General features: G+C 43.6%; 1 protein-coding gene across 2 annotated transcripts; it reads right to left on the reverse strand.

The window, feature by feature from the left end:
- Positions 1 to 800: 800 nt before the first annotated feature.
- On the reverse strand, positions 801 to 15,040 carry hic1 (hypermethylated in cancer 1). 2 transcript variants are annotated; one of them, XM_083984892.1, is made up of 2 exons: positions 14,795 to 15,040; positions 801 to 8,278 (listed from the first exon to the last, which is right to left on the reverse strand). In XM_083984892.1, the coding sequence occupies exon 2, from the start codon at positions 8,259 to 8,261 to the stop codon at positions 6,054 to 6,056; it is 2,208 nt and encodes a 735-aa protein (XP_083841018.1). In that variant the 5' UTR covers positions 8,262 to 8,278; positions 14,795 to 15,040; the 3' UTR covers positions 801 to 6,053. The 2 variants fall into 2 exon arrangements, with proteins under 2 accessions (XP_083841018.1, XP_083841017.1); XM_083984891.1 differs by lacking the exon at positions 14,795 to 15,040 and adding an exon at positions 12,936 to 13,074.

Consider the following 15,040-nt stretch of genomic DNA (forward strand, 5'->3'; position numbering starts at 1 on the left):
GATGCAGGAGAAAGACCCGGGCAGCCAGAAGCCCCTTCTCTATTTAACTACAAAGAGCCTACTGTAAGTCATGTGCTGATTGGGTGATAATTGTTAGGTCTGGATAGAGGATGACATCTTGGAGGGCATGCTGACATGAACGTTAAACAACCTTGGCAAAGACCTGCAGAAATAAACAATGAAAAGAGGAAAAAAAACTTAATTTCCTAAAAGAGGGAAATGAAGTGGAGTGAACTCGCAGAACGAGGTGGAAAAAAAGAGGTGAGCAGAAGAACAGAGCGAGCAAGTTTTCCTTTGTTATTTACTGAAGGTTATGACTATCAAGCACAAGCTATTTTTCTCTCTGTTTCTGGTTCTTTTCCTCTCAACCCTTCTCTCTGACTTGTTCCCTCCATCCCAGCGCATGACTTGGCTGGCGCAGCCGAGGCCCCGGCTCAATTGTGCAATTTCATACATGTTTACTTTACTGGCATCTTTCTGAGCATATTTTCCCCTGAACATTTCCCCTCGCATTATTCTGCATTTCCTCTACAACGATATGCTGTCTTTAATCTCCCCTTCGTAAGCCGGTTTTTGGCCAGAGGATCAGAATACAATAACGATGTCAGACTTTTTTATTTGGCCCATCATCTGCTGTATTTTAACACATGCCACGAAGTTCATTTTGGAAATTGATCAGGGCCTAAAGAAAAAGAAAGTAGCTCTTCACATAAACATTTAGACAACTGTCTTCTTCAGCATGAAAAACAGCTGGAAGTAAGTGGATCATGGAGGGGGTGGGAGGGTGGGGGGGTGGGGGTGCGGCGGGTGCTGTGGGTCAGCGGTTTGTATTGAGTGTAAGAAGAGAGAAGGGACAGAGAGAGGTGAGGAGGAAAGCTCCGCTTTGAGGTAACAAGGGCGGTGAGCGAGTGTGGCCAAGCTCTGCACTGGAGGGAGGAAGAGGGGGGGAAAGCAAAGGAAGCAAAGTGCCAGAGGAAAGGCAATTGTGGGACTTCTAGGGGATCACAAGAGTAATAAAAAATCACAATACAATGATTTTTCCAGAAAAGTGCAGTTCGGGGAAATAAATCTAAAGCAGCTGCTTGTAATAAAGACCCTTGAAAGTGTCAAATCTCTCCCTTGTACTTTACCCTGCTACACTGTGGGAAAGGCGTTCAGACATGTAGATGGACAGGTGCACAATGTGGACACATCAGAAAACCTACACACACACACGCATACACACACACACACGCATACACTCAGACAAATTATTGCAAAAATCGCTGAATGTTTGTCACACTGAAGGCACATTTGTATTGGCTGACCTAAGTGACAGTTTATGGTTTCAATGCCAAAATAAGACTGTATTATTGATATTATTTGGCTCTAACTCACTTTTAAACATGAGTCCTCATAAAAAGAAATATGTACACTGGACAATAGTGGCATGTCTGCGCCGTGCTCTCATGAGTAGCCACTCAGATAATGGCTTTTATAACAAGGCAAAGTCAAAGTTGGTCAGAAGCTTAGCTCAACAACGAAACCCGTGGAAACTACAAAGATCGTCGCCGAGTTTTGTTTTGAGCATCTGCGATGTCTGCTAAGTGCTTCAGTCCTTCTGGCACACAGCGTGAAACACAATAAATGTCAAACAGCGGGATGATTGCAGATCCGGACCGTTGAGCCTGTCGGAGTCACATAGGTGACCTCGGCTTGCTGCCGCTGGTAGAAAGCTTAAAGGCATACTTTGCATTTTTTAACATTAAACCAAACCCCTTTTTTGGTCTACACAGGGCCACTGGAACTCATCCAGATCGTTTGTTACTTCTATATTGTTAGTGTTATGAAAATTATGGGCCTAGGATGCTTGTCATTGCATTAAAAAGGAATGAAATAGACCAAAAAATAAAATAAAATATTAGCATAGTTGGTGGTTTGTCATTTATATTTATCATCATCATATTAATTAATGTTAACACCCAGCTTTATTACTCTTAAACATCTTCATCTAAACCACTTTAGTGGCAGAGAGGTTTTCTGAGTTGATGTGTCATATAAATAAGATTAACAAAGGCATATGGCCTGAAACCCCATGGGTCGAGTGGCTACACCAGCAAATTGAAACAAGGCTTTTCTAATTTGACTAACTGAGTCAACCACAGAGCAAAAGAAATACTGCCAATTATTTTTTTTAATTATTATTTACAACATAATTTCAGATCAGCCTTGGCCCAATTTTTTTTTTAATTCTTAAAATATGGACATAATATGAGGGAAATACTGTAATGTATTCCTTGGATCAAAAGGATGCAAAAAAAAAATTAATCCACAACATCCTCAAATTGTAACAAAATGTCTGAATGGCTTCCTCGCTGTTCAGCTCTTGAAAGGCCACAGAGTCATATCATCGTGATACTGAGCAGAGGCTTATTCCCAAAGAGCAAAAGGGGGAAGGAAAAGAGAAGATACAGTCTACTTGTTTTCTGAATGGAGAGTTTTAGAAGTACGAACAGGCTTTCATACTGAGACAATGGCTCGTGTCCACCCTGCTGCGCTCTCCCTGCTCCTCTCCCACCCCATTCTCCGTCTCTCTATCTGCCTCTGAGCAGAAACACACGGCACATCCTGCTCAACACAACACACCAGCCAAAAGTTCACTTCCTGCTCCTCAGCTCTTCTCCTTCACACCAACCCTTATTCCCAGGACATGCATTAACAGCCCCTTATATGCTCAAATAGCATAGGGACACACAAACAGACAAGAAAACGCTTCCCCTCTCTATAGATACACGACCCTTCCCTCTCTGTCTATCGTACACATGAATGCAATGAAGCACATTTCAAACAGTGCACATCCCACAGAAATGTTCAGGCATTATCTTGCTCTTCCCTCCTGCACAGATTTGAAGTGACAGTGAAAACAATTTTTGTTGTTTTAATGGCATAAGGCGGACGCAGATTTTTATTTAAACTCGTGAATGAGAGGGAGTGAGGGGACTGAAATTCCCACGACTGACATCCGCCCCTTTCTACGTTTTTACACGTATGCACATGTTTCTGGACCGAGATCCTACTGTTAATGTTTCATTGCAGCCACTCTTTCTGGATTTTTTTTTTGTTGCAGAGCTTTTAACAGCTCAAAACACAAAGCATTAACCAAAATAAGCTTCCTGTGCGCCTCGTGTGCATGTACGGCCTCAGACTGGCCCGCATCGAAAGTTCAATGACCTCTGGAAAAGAAGTCTCAAACAATATGAGGGTAGTTTTCACACTTGTCTAGAAGAGCTACTGTTTGTCTGTTTACAGAGCTAGTCATCGCATCTTGTGAGCAAACAGAGAAATTTCAAACTACACTGCACTTGTCACCTTGACTGTGTGGCTGAAACCAGAGATCAACACCATTATGCCTCCTTTAAGTGTGGTTCAGAAATTCACAGACAGCCAGACACTACCAAAATGACTTTGCCTTATGTTAAAACAATGGAATTGCTCAGACAGACACAAGCCTCCTTGAGGACAACAATAGAAAATGTATACCGCATAGTAAAAAATAAAAAATGTTAATATCACATGTTATCTCTCCACCATAAAACTGTAACAAGAAATGTATAAACACAGTAATAACCACAGGTTTAACACAGGACCACTGCCCTGTTAATAAGACAATAAAAAAAGTGTGTGTGTGTGTGTGTGTGTGTGTGTGTGTGTGTGTGTGTGTGTGTGTGTGTGTGTGTGTGTGTGTGTGTGTGTGTGTGTGTGTGTGTGTGTGTGTGTGTGTGTGTGTGTGTGTCGCATTGTTATTCGAAGGTTTACTAAAGCTTAGCATCCCCATGCTGGGTTCAGTCCTGAGGTAAGCACCAGTTTCACATGTGCTGCTTTTAGTTCAAATCAAAATGTAATGAAAAGAAAAGTTAAGTGACAGGAAACAACATGTTTGATATGATCATATGCTACCGAAAAGAAGCCCTTAAATTATTGTTACATTAAAATAAAAATAAAAAATAAAAAACAATCCCAAAAGTCAGGCACATTGTCTTGTATTTTGTTTTTTTTTTGTTTGTTTTTTGTCTTTAAGCCTTTAAGATTCACTACGTCTATCACAGTGTATTTATGGCTTTAGTCTTCACATTCACCCACTGAGGTTGGCATTGGCACTATAGTGGTCAGACATTTCTAATCTGAATCAAAGACCAGTAAAAGTGGAAAAATTAAAAAAGAAAAAAAAAAGAAAGAAAAGAGAAAAGGGCAGCATGTTCTTTGGAATAAACATTCAAAGACAAGAATGTGCCTTCAACCCGCAACCTTTAAGTGCTCTTTTGTTTTCAATCTGAAAGAACTGCTGGTCAGCCAACACAGAAATATGTCATTCTTTGTTTCCGCGTTTGATACCAGCCGGGGGAAAGGAGGCGAGGCCGGGAGACATTTGCTAGTCTGGGATATGATGGTAATAAGTGGATCAGAGGGGTGAGATGGCAGGCATGAAATGGGACATCATGCCGGCGAGCAGTGCGAATTGTCCAGGAGAAAGTGAGATTTCACAGGGATTACTGAGCCACAGCAGCTGGGGTGTGCTGTTCACCCGCTGGCTTCCAGGGAAGACCCACAAACCCCCTCTTATGTTCGTATCACTGACAGATTAGTGACTCGCTGTGTGTGTGTGTGTGTGTGTGGTAGGAGAGGGAGCGTCTATGTGTGCGGTGTGTGTGTGTGGAGCACTTTTAAGGCAAAGGGCTGAGCACAGCACACACTTTGGCCTGTCAACAGTAGCAGAGCTCCCAGACAACAGACTACAGGGGAGGGAGGTCAAATGACAGGTCGGACAGCGGAGCAGAGCAGCGTCCAAACACAGCGTTTGACTACTGCCGCTCCACAATTAATCATCAGGCTGCTGTGAATGGAGTAATCGCTCTTGACAGTAAATGACAGATTTCTGTGTCATTAATTGTGACCTGGTCCTCGCCTCTGCCGCCTGCCTCGGCCGCAATGCACAGTGTCGGAGGCAACACCCATGCTGCGTCCACACACCGTGAGATGAAGCTACACTCATCGTGAACAAGGATTAGTGTGTCATCAGCTGGGTATGTGCAATCATGTCCCAGCTATGAGATCACAGGGCCGTGCTTGCTGCATCTCAATAACAACCGAAAGCTAAGGGGATGTTAGTCAAAATGCAAAAGGAAGTTTTAGCTCAACAAGGGTTACACGCTGAGTGTAAGGCTGATTAAGCAACCATTACTGTCACGTAGTATGAGCTTTTATCCGCAGAAATATGCGGGGGAGTGGAGTGCTGTTTTAAAAAAAAAAAAAATGCGGAGAAAATAAAGCAGAGGAGACTTTACCGAAATGCTGAAGCAATTGCTCTTATCGTTCAGTTATTTCCTCGCAACTTGGTAAGCAGGAACAGGATGGGGAGAAGCTGGAGGGTGAGGTACATAAATTGTCCAGTACCCCAAAAACAGAGAAGAAAAACAAAACAAAAAAAGAAAAAAAAATATCCTCCCATAACTTTAAAGTCCAGAAGAGTTGGCTTATTCATTTGATAAAAGTTCCACTCAGGTCTGGACACAAACCCTGAATCTTGTCCTTATGTGCTTTTTTTCTCTCATTTCTTGTACACAGATGATTCTTAATAGTACACAGGTTTAGGGTCTGATTGCAGCATTTCCTTGCAACAGTTTCTCTTTGGATTTCACCGTGGTACAAAAATAAATAAAACAATTTCATTTTGGTTTTCAATTTGTCACTTTGGCTCAATGGTGGAAAATTGAAAGAAAAAAAAAACATTTGTTTGCATACACTGTACATAAATACTGTACTTATTTGAGTGAGTGTCCCTTGGTCATGGAATAGCACAGGCCTCCTTTCTGAAGGAGGACTTTTAAGATACATTAGATGCATAGAAAGGCACTTAAGAGTCTACACTTTTTGGTGTGCATTAGCAGACCAATTCATTTTTGGCCTGAGTCTGAGGTGCAGAGGAGATACTGAGTTGAGGTGAATGGCTTTAGAATACTGCTAAAGTTGTGTGCCTACACAGACCTATTGGTGACTGCCATTTACACTGCTCTATCTTAGCTGGGGGAGTAGCGGTCAATGGTGCGGGCTTCAGAAAGGCCGTGTTGGGGAGGGGGCAGGGGTTGGCCCAGGACGTCCATCTTGTCGTGGGGGATGCCCAGGTGTTCAGAGGCCAGTTTGGACAGTGGGAAGAGGCTCTCCATGGCCTTTGCGTCGGCTACCAGTTGCTGCTGAGCTTGGATGAAAAGTTCATTGGCCTTCTCCTGCTTCAGCCCCAGGTGCTCTGCTGTGTATTTACTCAGAGGATAAATGCCCTCTGAAAAGTCCAGCTTCAGTTTCCCATCTGTGGTCAGGCCCCCTGCAGTCCCTCCGCTACTGTGCATCTTCATGTGACTGATGAGGTTGCGCTGCTGGGCGAACTTCCCCCCACACACCTGACATTCGTAGGGCTTTTCCCCGGAGTGGATGCGCATGTGCTCGGTGAGGCGATATTGGCGGGTGAAGCGCATGCCACAGGAGTCGCAGGCGAAAGGTTTCAGGCCCAGGTGGCTACGCATGTGGCGCGTCATAGTGCCACGCTGCGTGAACTTCTTGCCGCAGATGCTGCATGGGTACGGCCGCGTCAGCCAGTGGGTCTTCTCATGCTGTCGCAAAGTGGCGGGGTCTTTGTAGGATTTCTCGCAGTTGGAACAGCGGTAGGGTCGCATCATCTCGCCGAGGCCCCCCGAACTCAGCGCCTGGCTGGACTTGGTCTCCAGATGGGACAGGCTGTTGAGGCTATTGCTGCTGTTCAGGCTCCCATAACCATTTGTGTTACTGCTCATGTTTTTGGTGCTGTTGTTATTGCTGTTTCCCATCTCCCCGCCTGAGTTCACGTACAGCTCCTCTTCCGTGTGCGTCTCCACGTGTGCGTTGAGCTGCTCCGAGCTGGGGAAGCCTTTGTCACAGGGAATGCAGACATACAGATTGTCCCCGAAGCTCTCGGGCTCATACGGCATATGGAACCTCCCCATCGGTCCAGTAGGGGAGGGGCGGCCTTCGCTGCTGCCCGTCTCCTCCGTGCCTGAGCCGCTCTTGTCGTCTGCGCCTTCACTCTCCTCCCCAGCCTTGTGGTGGTTATGATGCTGCTCTCCGTTCTCATGCCCTTCCTCCTCATCCTCATCCTCATCTTCATCTTCGGCCGTATACGACAGCGGCTCATGTTTCACCCAGCGGTAGATGTTGCCCATTTCTCTGCCCGCCTCGCCACCTTCCGTCGGGGTGTCGGGGCTGGCGGGGCACGGGTAGCGATCTGTGCCCTGGGAGCCTGAGCGGTGCAGGTGGGGAAGGTGTGGGCCCAGAGGCTGGTTGAGATGGGGGAAAGGCGGAGGCGTGAGGGCGTTTGTCTGGTCGCTCGACTCCATTTTTTCAGAGGGGAAGGCCCTGCCATTCATGCCCTGCATGGGACTGGTGCGGCCACTCAGAGTCTCGTCCCGCTCCTCATCGTTGTGAGCGTTTCCCAGATGGGGTTGGGAGGGTGTGTGCTGAGACTGGGAGTTGGGGCTTTTCTTGGAGAGGTCAAGGCCATAGTTGGGCGAGCAGTTTCTCTCAGAGTGGGCCGAGCGCCCGAGCTGGGCAGGCAGAGCCGAGTGCAGAGACGGGAACACCTGAGAGCCCTGGGTGGCGGTGGGAGCGTACAACTCCCCAGCATGGATGGCTAGTCGATGGGGAACTAGCTCCTCTATTGCTGCCGCCCGGGATGCATGGCTGTTCAACAGTCCCCCTGGAGGGCAGGGCTGAATGACAGGGGTAGAAACCCTATACCTGCCACCAGTCCCTAACCCCATATTGGGTCCCATCTTTGGGTAGGGCAGAAACTGAGGACCTGGACGGGGAGGGTACTTGCCATGTTTTTTCAGCTTCTTTTTACACAGAGCCACTAAGTCAAGCAGCTGAAGGTAGTTAGCTGCTGCCAGCACAGCCCCTAGATTGGGTTCATTGGGAGAAGTGGGGTCTCCATCACTAAGGCGGCCTGTGTAGATGTAGTCCAGAATGACCCTGAAGACCCCTGGACTCACCATCTCGTGGTCGAGGTTGATGAGATTGTCATGGACCACCAAAGATTTCAAGTAGAGGCTGCTGGCAGCCAGAATGTTCTTGTGAGCTCTGAAGAGCGCGTTCTGCACCACAATGATAACATCACACAGGAAGCCTTTGGTGCGCTGGCTGTTGAGCTGCAGGAGGAGATCCCTAGCATGACTTGGAACTTCCATGGCATCCAGCATCGTCTTCAGTCCGCCACCTGCAACAACAAATATCTGTAAAACGTCATGCAGCAGTCAGCATTTCATGAAACAAAAACACAATCAGTGTGTCATTTTTAGTTATTATTATTAGTGTATTTTTTCTTTGAAAAGTTGTGCTTTACGCATCAAAATATGTAAGTGTCAAAATGTTGGATTGCCAACAACAACTTCAACTGTAGAGGTAACACAGAAATAAATAAAAAAAAATCCTTTGCATGAGGATGCATTTGAAGAGTATACAGATTCATTAATAATACATTTTCTTTTGAAACACACTGCATCACTTAATTTCACTGCATTTTTAATGTCAAGTCATAATAGACGTTTTATCATTTATTCTATAATTTGCCTTAAATATTTACATCTTCATGTTCAGCTCATAGATTCCACTCAGTGGAACGTGTGCAGAGTGCAGAACCTATGTGTGGGAAGTGCACACAAGGGCCACTTGGTAAAAATGAACTCTTGGTAAAGGTGAGCGGTTGCAATGGTTTTCTCATTATCACAAATTCTAGTCTATGCATCCACTTCCTCTGCAGCGAGCAAAAACAGAGAAAGAAGTAAAGTCAGAAAACCGCAGATATATATTTTGTAACTGCTGGCTTCCTGATATAGTATTCCAGAAGTTGTGTGCAGAGTTTTAAACAAAGCGAAGAGATGAATGTTTCACAATTATGATGAACAGCAGGTATAAACCTTTGGGGGAAAGACACATCCAAAAAAAGACGGGTCCTCCAGCTCCTCTTTCTGTCCAGTCATATAAGGAACACTGAGCGCACTGGATGTAAATCAAACTTAGATGATTCAATACTTTATATTGAGAGCAACTCTAGGGATCTAATGCACACACACACACATTCACACACACACACACACACACACGCATCCACACACACACATTTAAATATCAACACTAATTGTTCCATCAAGCTTGAAATAAACTACATCAGCTGCATGCAAGAAACACCATGTATTGTTCAATCAGTGGCATCTGAGGATAGTTTACATAGGAGATTAAACGTCTCAAACTGTCCCTAAGGGCTTAGTCTCACTGATGGGAAACAAGCAACTAAACAAATATCATGTCATCTGTCTGATCACGGTCTTCCTGACACCAGCTCATTCACTTCTTGTTTATTCCGCTCAGCACAAGAAAAAGGAAGTATGAATTTAAAAAAAGAAAATCTCACAAATGATTTACTAAGGAATTCTCTGCACAGTCCTGAACAGAAGAAAATCTGACGTGTCTGTTTTTCTCTATCAGTGCACTGCTGTTAAAGCTGCCTGTTAGGGAAAGTCAAGGTCGCTCCTTGGTACAGTTTTGAGTGGTGTGTTTTTGTAAATGCATGTTCAGCATCAGGCAGCATCATTTTCACTGCTGAGGTGGAAAACCAAAAGTTACTGTCAGTGAGGGATCACGAGCTGAACAGTCGTCAATATGAAAGGAAAATGTATCTTTTAAATGTGATATTTTTTTCCTTTTTATTAATCATAGTTGATTTTTATTTTAAAAGTTCCTGTCCTCATGATTACACATGACTTGTGTGCTATTTATTTCTTATTATCTGGTCATAAATACCAAATAAAGTGAAAAAAAGAGAGAGGAGAGACTATGAATATAAAGGCAGGTATGTCAGGTTTACTCTGGATTTACGCTCCATCATGTGTCTAGTTGTCATCTAAAGTGTTTCCACTTCTGGTTTTTGTCTGGCTTTAAATACTCAACGGTCACACTTGGCTATAAATTTCAGCATCGGTCAGATCAAACATGTTTGAAAATGAGTGTGATATGAGGAATGGTCCAAAGCATCTCCATAACTTAAGTGAATTTTCTCAGTCTCCATTGCATTAAGGGGCGTTGAGCTCACTGTTACTGTTACCGGTTACTGTGCGGCGAATGGTGACACATTGTGTACTCACACACACAATCAGTGTACATTCCTGTCTCTAATGCAGCCCGCAGCGCCATATTATACGACACACAGCTAAAGTGCATTACGGAGCAAAAAACAGAAAATCAACCCTTCCTTTATGAGGACAGACTTGCAAAAAAAAAAATCCATCAACTCTTTTTTGATGGAAGGGAAATTCAAAAAGCAATATTTCTGTGCACCTGCAATGTTGCTGCGAGTACAACAAAAATATTTTTGGTTAGGTCTTGTGGTAACAACTGTCAAGGTGGCTGTGGCTTTCCCATCAACACATTAAGAAACTCTTTTCTCGCTGTGATCAGACCCAAGTATATGAGGGGCTGCAGTTTGCCTTTTAAAACAGTTCAGCTCGCCATCTGATGACAACATGTGAAAGACCACAGTAAAACATGTTTTATAAAAAACGCTTGGTCTGGAAGGCAAGTGTAAGCTCACTGCATCCTGTTAGGAAGCCAGCTATGATTGTCGTGATATTTAGTCACATTGAGCCTACTACATACGCTATTCCTATAAACACACACAGCTTTGTTTTGTATAGGTAAAATTAAATCATTTTTTTCTGTGTTGTACATACAGTCACAGTGGCCTGAGACACGGTTAGTGGAGCCCCTGTGGGATGCAGGGCTGTTTTTATCTGATTGACTTCTTTTTAATGAGCCGTCAACAGGCTCTGGAAACTTAAATGATGGTGATGTAGTTAACGGCAATGGCACCCAGGTATTTGAATCAGATTAATATTCATGGTCCCTGTGCTTTGTCTGTTTTGTCGCTTCTGTGGTTTGGGTGGTGAAGACGAGGGACTTAAACTTCCTACCTCTGCATTCTGCCTCAAGTCACATAAACACTGCAGATCTTTGCATCAAACCTCGGCCCCACGTTACATATTCATTTCTATTTCCTGCCCCATGCTCATGCAAGCCTTGTTTATTTTAGAGCCCATTTTACCAAGTTCATCTATAACCAAACGTGCAATTTATGAGGCAACACTGCAGCAGAAAGTCGAGCTTTAACAAGAACAAGAAGATATTTTTCTGTAGTTTTACACATGTTTCAATCAAACTGAATTTATTTCTTGTTATTTTTGTGAGTCACATGAGATAGATACAGGCTGGAGGAGGTTTACATGCATGAAATAACAGGACTGTGGCTTTTCCACTGAAGCGCACACGGAGGAGCTTGCACACATGAATAAGTGAATAAGTTAAGAGTTTTTAGTCAGGTCAGCAAACATCATGGAGACTCAGCGTCAGTTTCCTGTTTCTGTAATCGCGCATCTAAAAAAGCATCCCACATTTCTAAAGTAGAGCCCGGAGGCACGACAGTGATACGCAGCGTCTTAATCTTGATGTGAACCGAGTCTGTCGAGCTTATTTCGACAGGAGATCGAGCATAATCACATTAATATGACACGATAAAAATCGACACTTCAATCGAACTATCAGCAGCATCAACAGCCAGTTATTGGTTTATAATCAGTCCATGTCCTGCAGATTTTACAGGAAATTATTCCATTTTAATTAACTATGTGCATGACTGGTTTTTTTTCTAATGTTTTATCTTTTGCATGAATAATAGACATGCTGCACATTTTTATAAAAAAAAATTATAGCAGATGTACTGTAGCTCAACTTTGTTTGGCTTTTTTTGTCGTTTTATTTCAGAGCGAGTTTTAAAGTTGAGGGCTGGTTTTTTGAAGTTGTTGTTTAGTACCAGAGCCCTGAGAGCAGCATGCAGCAGAGCAGTGGGAGTGTGTGTGTGTCGCCGCGGACTTGTCTCACACTCTGTACATTAAACCGAATCACGGGTGAATCCGTGTCTCATCCTCCACCTCCTCCTGATCCCCCTGCACAGACCCTCCGCGTCCTGCGCGCTGCGCTTCAAGGTGCATCCCAGCTGCTGCTCAAACCAGCTCTGTGTGTCTGTGGAGCTGTCAGCAACACTCACAACCATCTCTTTTTAATGCAACTGGAGAAAACATCGGTCTCACCAAAGAAAAGCTTACTTAAAAAAAGAGCTTTCTCCAAAACATGTCTATAATATTCTCCAGTGTGCCTGTGTGGCGGTGACACCGTTACGCACAGCGATGGGCCTGTTCTATCACCTCCTACATGAACTATGCTGTAACTTCCCTTTTAAATATTTATAACGGGATTACTAATGAAACAAAAGTTTACTTTTAACACAACCCCATTTTAACATTTAAAAGAAATCCGAGCAAAAATAAAATAAAGTAGAATAAATTGAAAAGATTAAAAAACAAATAAATTCGAAGGTCAGATGTTGAATTTTGTATCGTAAATCAAACTTGTTTTGTTTAGTTCTCGAAATGTTATGAATCATTTTGTTGATTTGGGAAGCAAGATTTAATATTAAATCGCCATTACATGAAATTGTAAATTGAATTACTCCGTGTTTACTTAATGATTTGGGGTTTAGAAAAAAAAAAGTCTGGATGTTTTCAACCGACTCGAATTTAATGCGGAAAGGAGAAAAAGGCGAAGTCGATATCAAAATTAGACAGATATATAATAAAGATAAAATTATAGAGGTAGGCTGCAAAAGGCTGACTGATCGAAAATACGCTCTATAATATTTCAATGACTGGTTAAGAAAGTAATTTTGTGTGTGGCAGCAAACCCGGTCCGGTTTAAAGAATAAAAGCCCACATGCCATGCCTCCCTCTGGTTGTTTGGGTGCCTGAGTGCAGCATATCAGCTCTTACCTGCATGCCCGATGTCTTCTGCCATCCGATCTAAGTCTCCCTTAATGATCATCTCAGCAGTCTCTAGGAGTCATATCTGACGTTTCAGCTTTCAACTGCCAGCCTCCAACAAACCATGCCAGTTTTCCGAGCGTGTCTGCCAGCTCTTTTTTTATGATTATTAATTGATATGAATTTCTTGTCGCTCCTTAGGTCCGTCCTCCCACCCACTTTCCTCCCTCTTTCTCTCTGTCTATCTGCCCCTCCTCTCTCTCTCTCTCTCTCTCTCTCTCTCTCTCTCTCTCTCTCTCTCTCTCTCTCTGTCTCTCTCTCTCTCTCGCATCCCCTCCTATAAAAAAAAAAATACGTGCTTAGACCAGCATCAGTTTCCTCCGATTTTTTTTTCTAGTAATTTCCTTAGCTATTTTTGAGTCGGAGCAATAACGCGCACCGGGATGATAATGGAGCCTCTATGCGCCTTAAGTGTTTTAGCGCCCCGTGTGATGTCAGTCTATAATAAAACTAAAAGGTAAAATCGAGGGCAGGAACTTCAAGTGACCCCGACTTGAACTTCTCAACACATCGTCTTAAAGAGACAGGCAGCCAGTGTATACGTCCACATATATATGTTCCATATTTATGAACAGGCAGCCCACTTCAGCTTTGGAGAGCACTTTAATGATGGAAATTACTGGTTACATCAAGAGCTGTTAAAAGTTTCTCATGTCAAGGCCCCGCGAGGAACTACAACCCCACCACCCCCATACACACACACGCACACACGCACTGTCAGGTTTAATTCAGTTTTGTCACTCTGGCCAAAAGTGAAATCAAATTCAATCACAATTCGTGTTTGCTTTTTCTTAGGTCTGTAGGCAATAAATTCACATTTCACTGTTGGTGTTCTGCCCTGATGCCTTTTTAACACAGACATCTGATAATCAATAGGCTAATAATGAAACGTTTGAATGAAGGTGTGCTTAACATTCACTTGTAGACAGACAAGAGGACATGGAGCTACAAGAGCTTCACAACAATACTGAAATTAAAAAGGAGGGTCGATAAACCACTTTAAAACATCTCAACATCTCTCTCTCTCTCTCTCTCTCTCTCTCTCCCTCTCTCTCAGGTAAAACACCTGTTCCCACTCAAAGGCCACATCCAGCACATCATCACCTGTAGCTACATGGAGGTGTAGTTTTGGACAGGATTGTTGTGTTTGTAGGTTCTCTCCCTGAAAAGCGGCCACATGAGGACATGAGGCCTTTTCTGATAACATTTAGATCACGTGCCTGCCTACTTAAAAACTTGGCATTTCCCTGATGTCAAAACATTCTTATGGAAAGTAAAAACAAGCAGCTGTGCACCTTTACATAGAGCCAGACATTAACACCGCTGTTATTAATAGAATGTCTTTCTGTTTTTTATTTTTATATTCTACCACTTTCTGCTGTAGAACTATACGTCATCATATTTAGTGTTTTACAAGTATCAAAACTCATATAAATTATTCTATGTGGCTTTTATAAATTGCAGTCTTATTTCTTTCTTAATGCCAAACATCTTGTTCTGGAAATCTCCCTCACAAGACATGCAGTGTCTGTGATGATTTAAATATGCAAATAACACATAAAAATAAAAATGTCTGGTGAAGCCGAAGTGTCTGTGTATCAGATAAGACTTCAGGCCGGACATGACCATATGATTCAGATGCTCTGTCTGTGTCAGGAGCATCGGATCAAAGCTGAATTAGACCAGAATTCATATTAAAAGTTTGATAAACCCCTCAGTGTCGGCCACTAAACGCTGCTCACTCTGACAGTGCGATCGCACGCCTGCGTGGATGGCATCCCTGCCTCTCTGGAGTATCACAGTCTTACCTCGGACTCATTTCTGGTGCTCTGGCCGTCTGTCTGTGCTCCTTCTCGGCATTCCCTCATGGAGATCTCCGCACTTTTCCTCCAAGTCCAGCTCCTTCGCCAAAACTTCTCCTCGCCTTATCTGTCTGCCCGGTTCCCCCTTCCTTCGCCCTCTTCCATACACCGTATTTCTCACGTGTTAACGAGACTATCTGACACTTCAGACTGTGTTGGGGTCCGGTCGGACCAAAACCTGCCGGTGGAGAC

Source organism: Trachurus trachurus (assembly GCF_905171665.1).
Source record: "Trachurus trachurus genome assembly, chromosome: 13".
Lineage (NCBI taxonomy): Eukaryota > Metazoa > Chordata > Actinopteri > Carangiformes > Carangidae > Trachurus > Trachurus trachurus.

Coding starts and splice junctions, on each gene's coding strand:
- hic1 (XM_083984891.1), bottom strand. CDS start 12,987: ATGATCATTAAGGGAGACTTAGATCGGATGGCAGAAGACATCGGGCAT. Junction 8,279..12,935: donor AGAAGACATCGGGCATGCAG/GTAAGAGCTGAT, acceptor TTGTTGTTGCAG/GTGGCGGACTGAAGACGATG.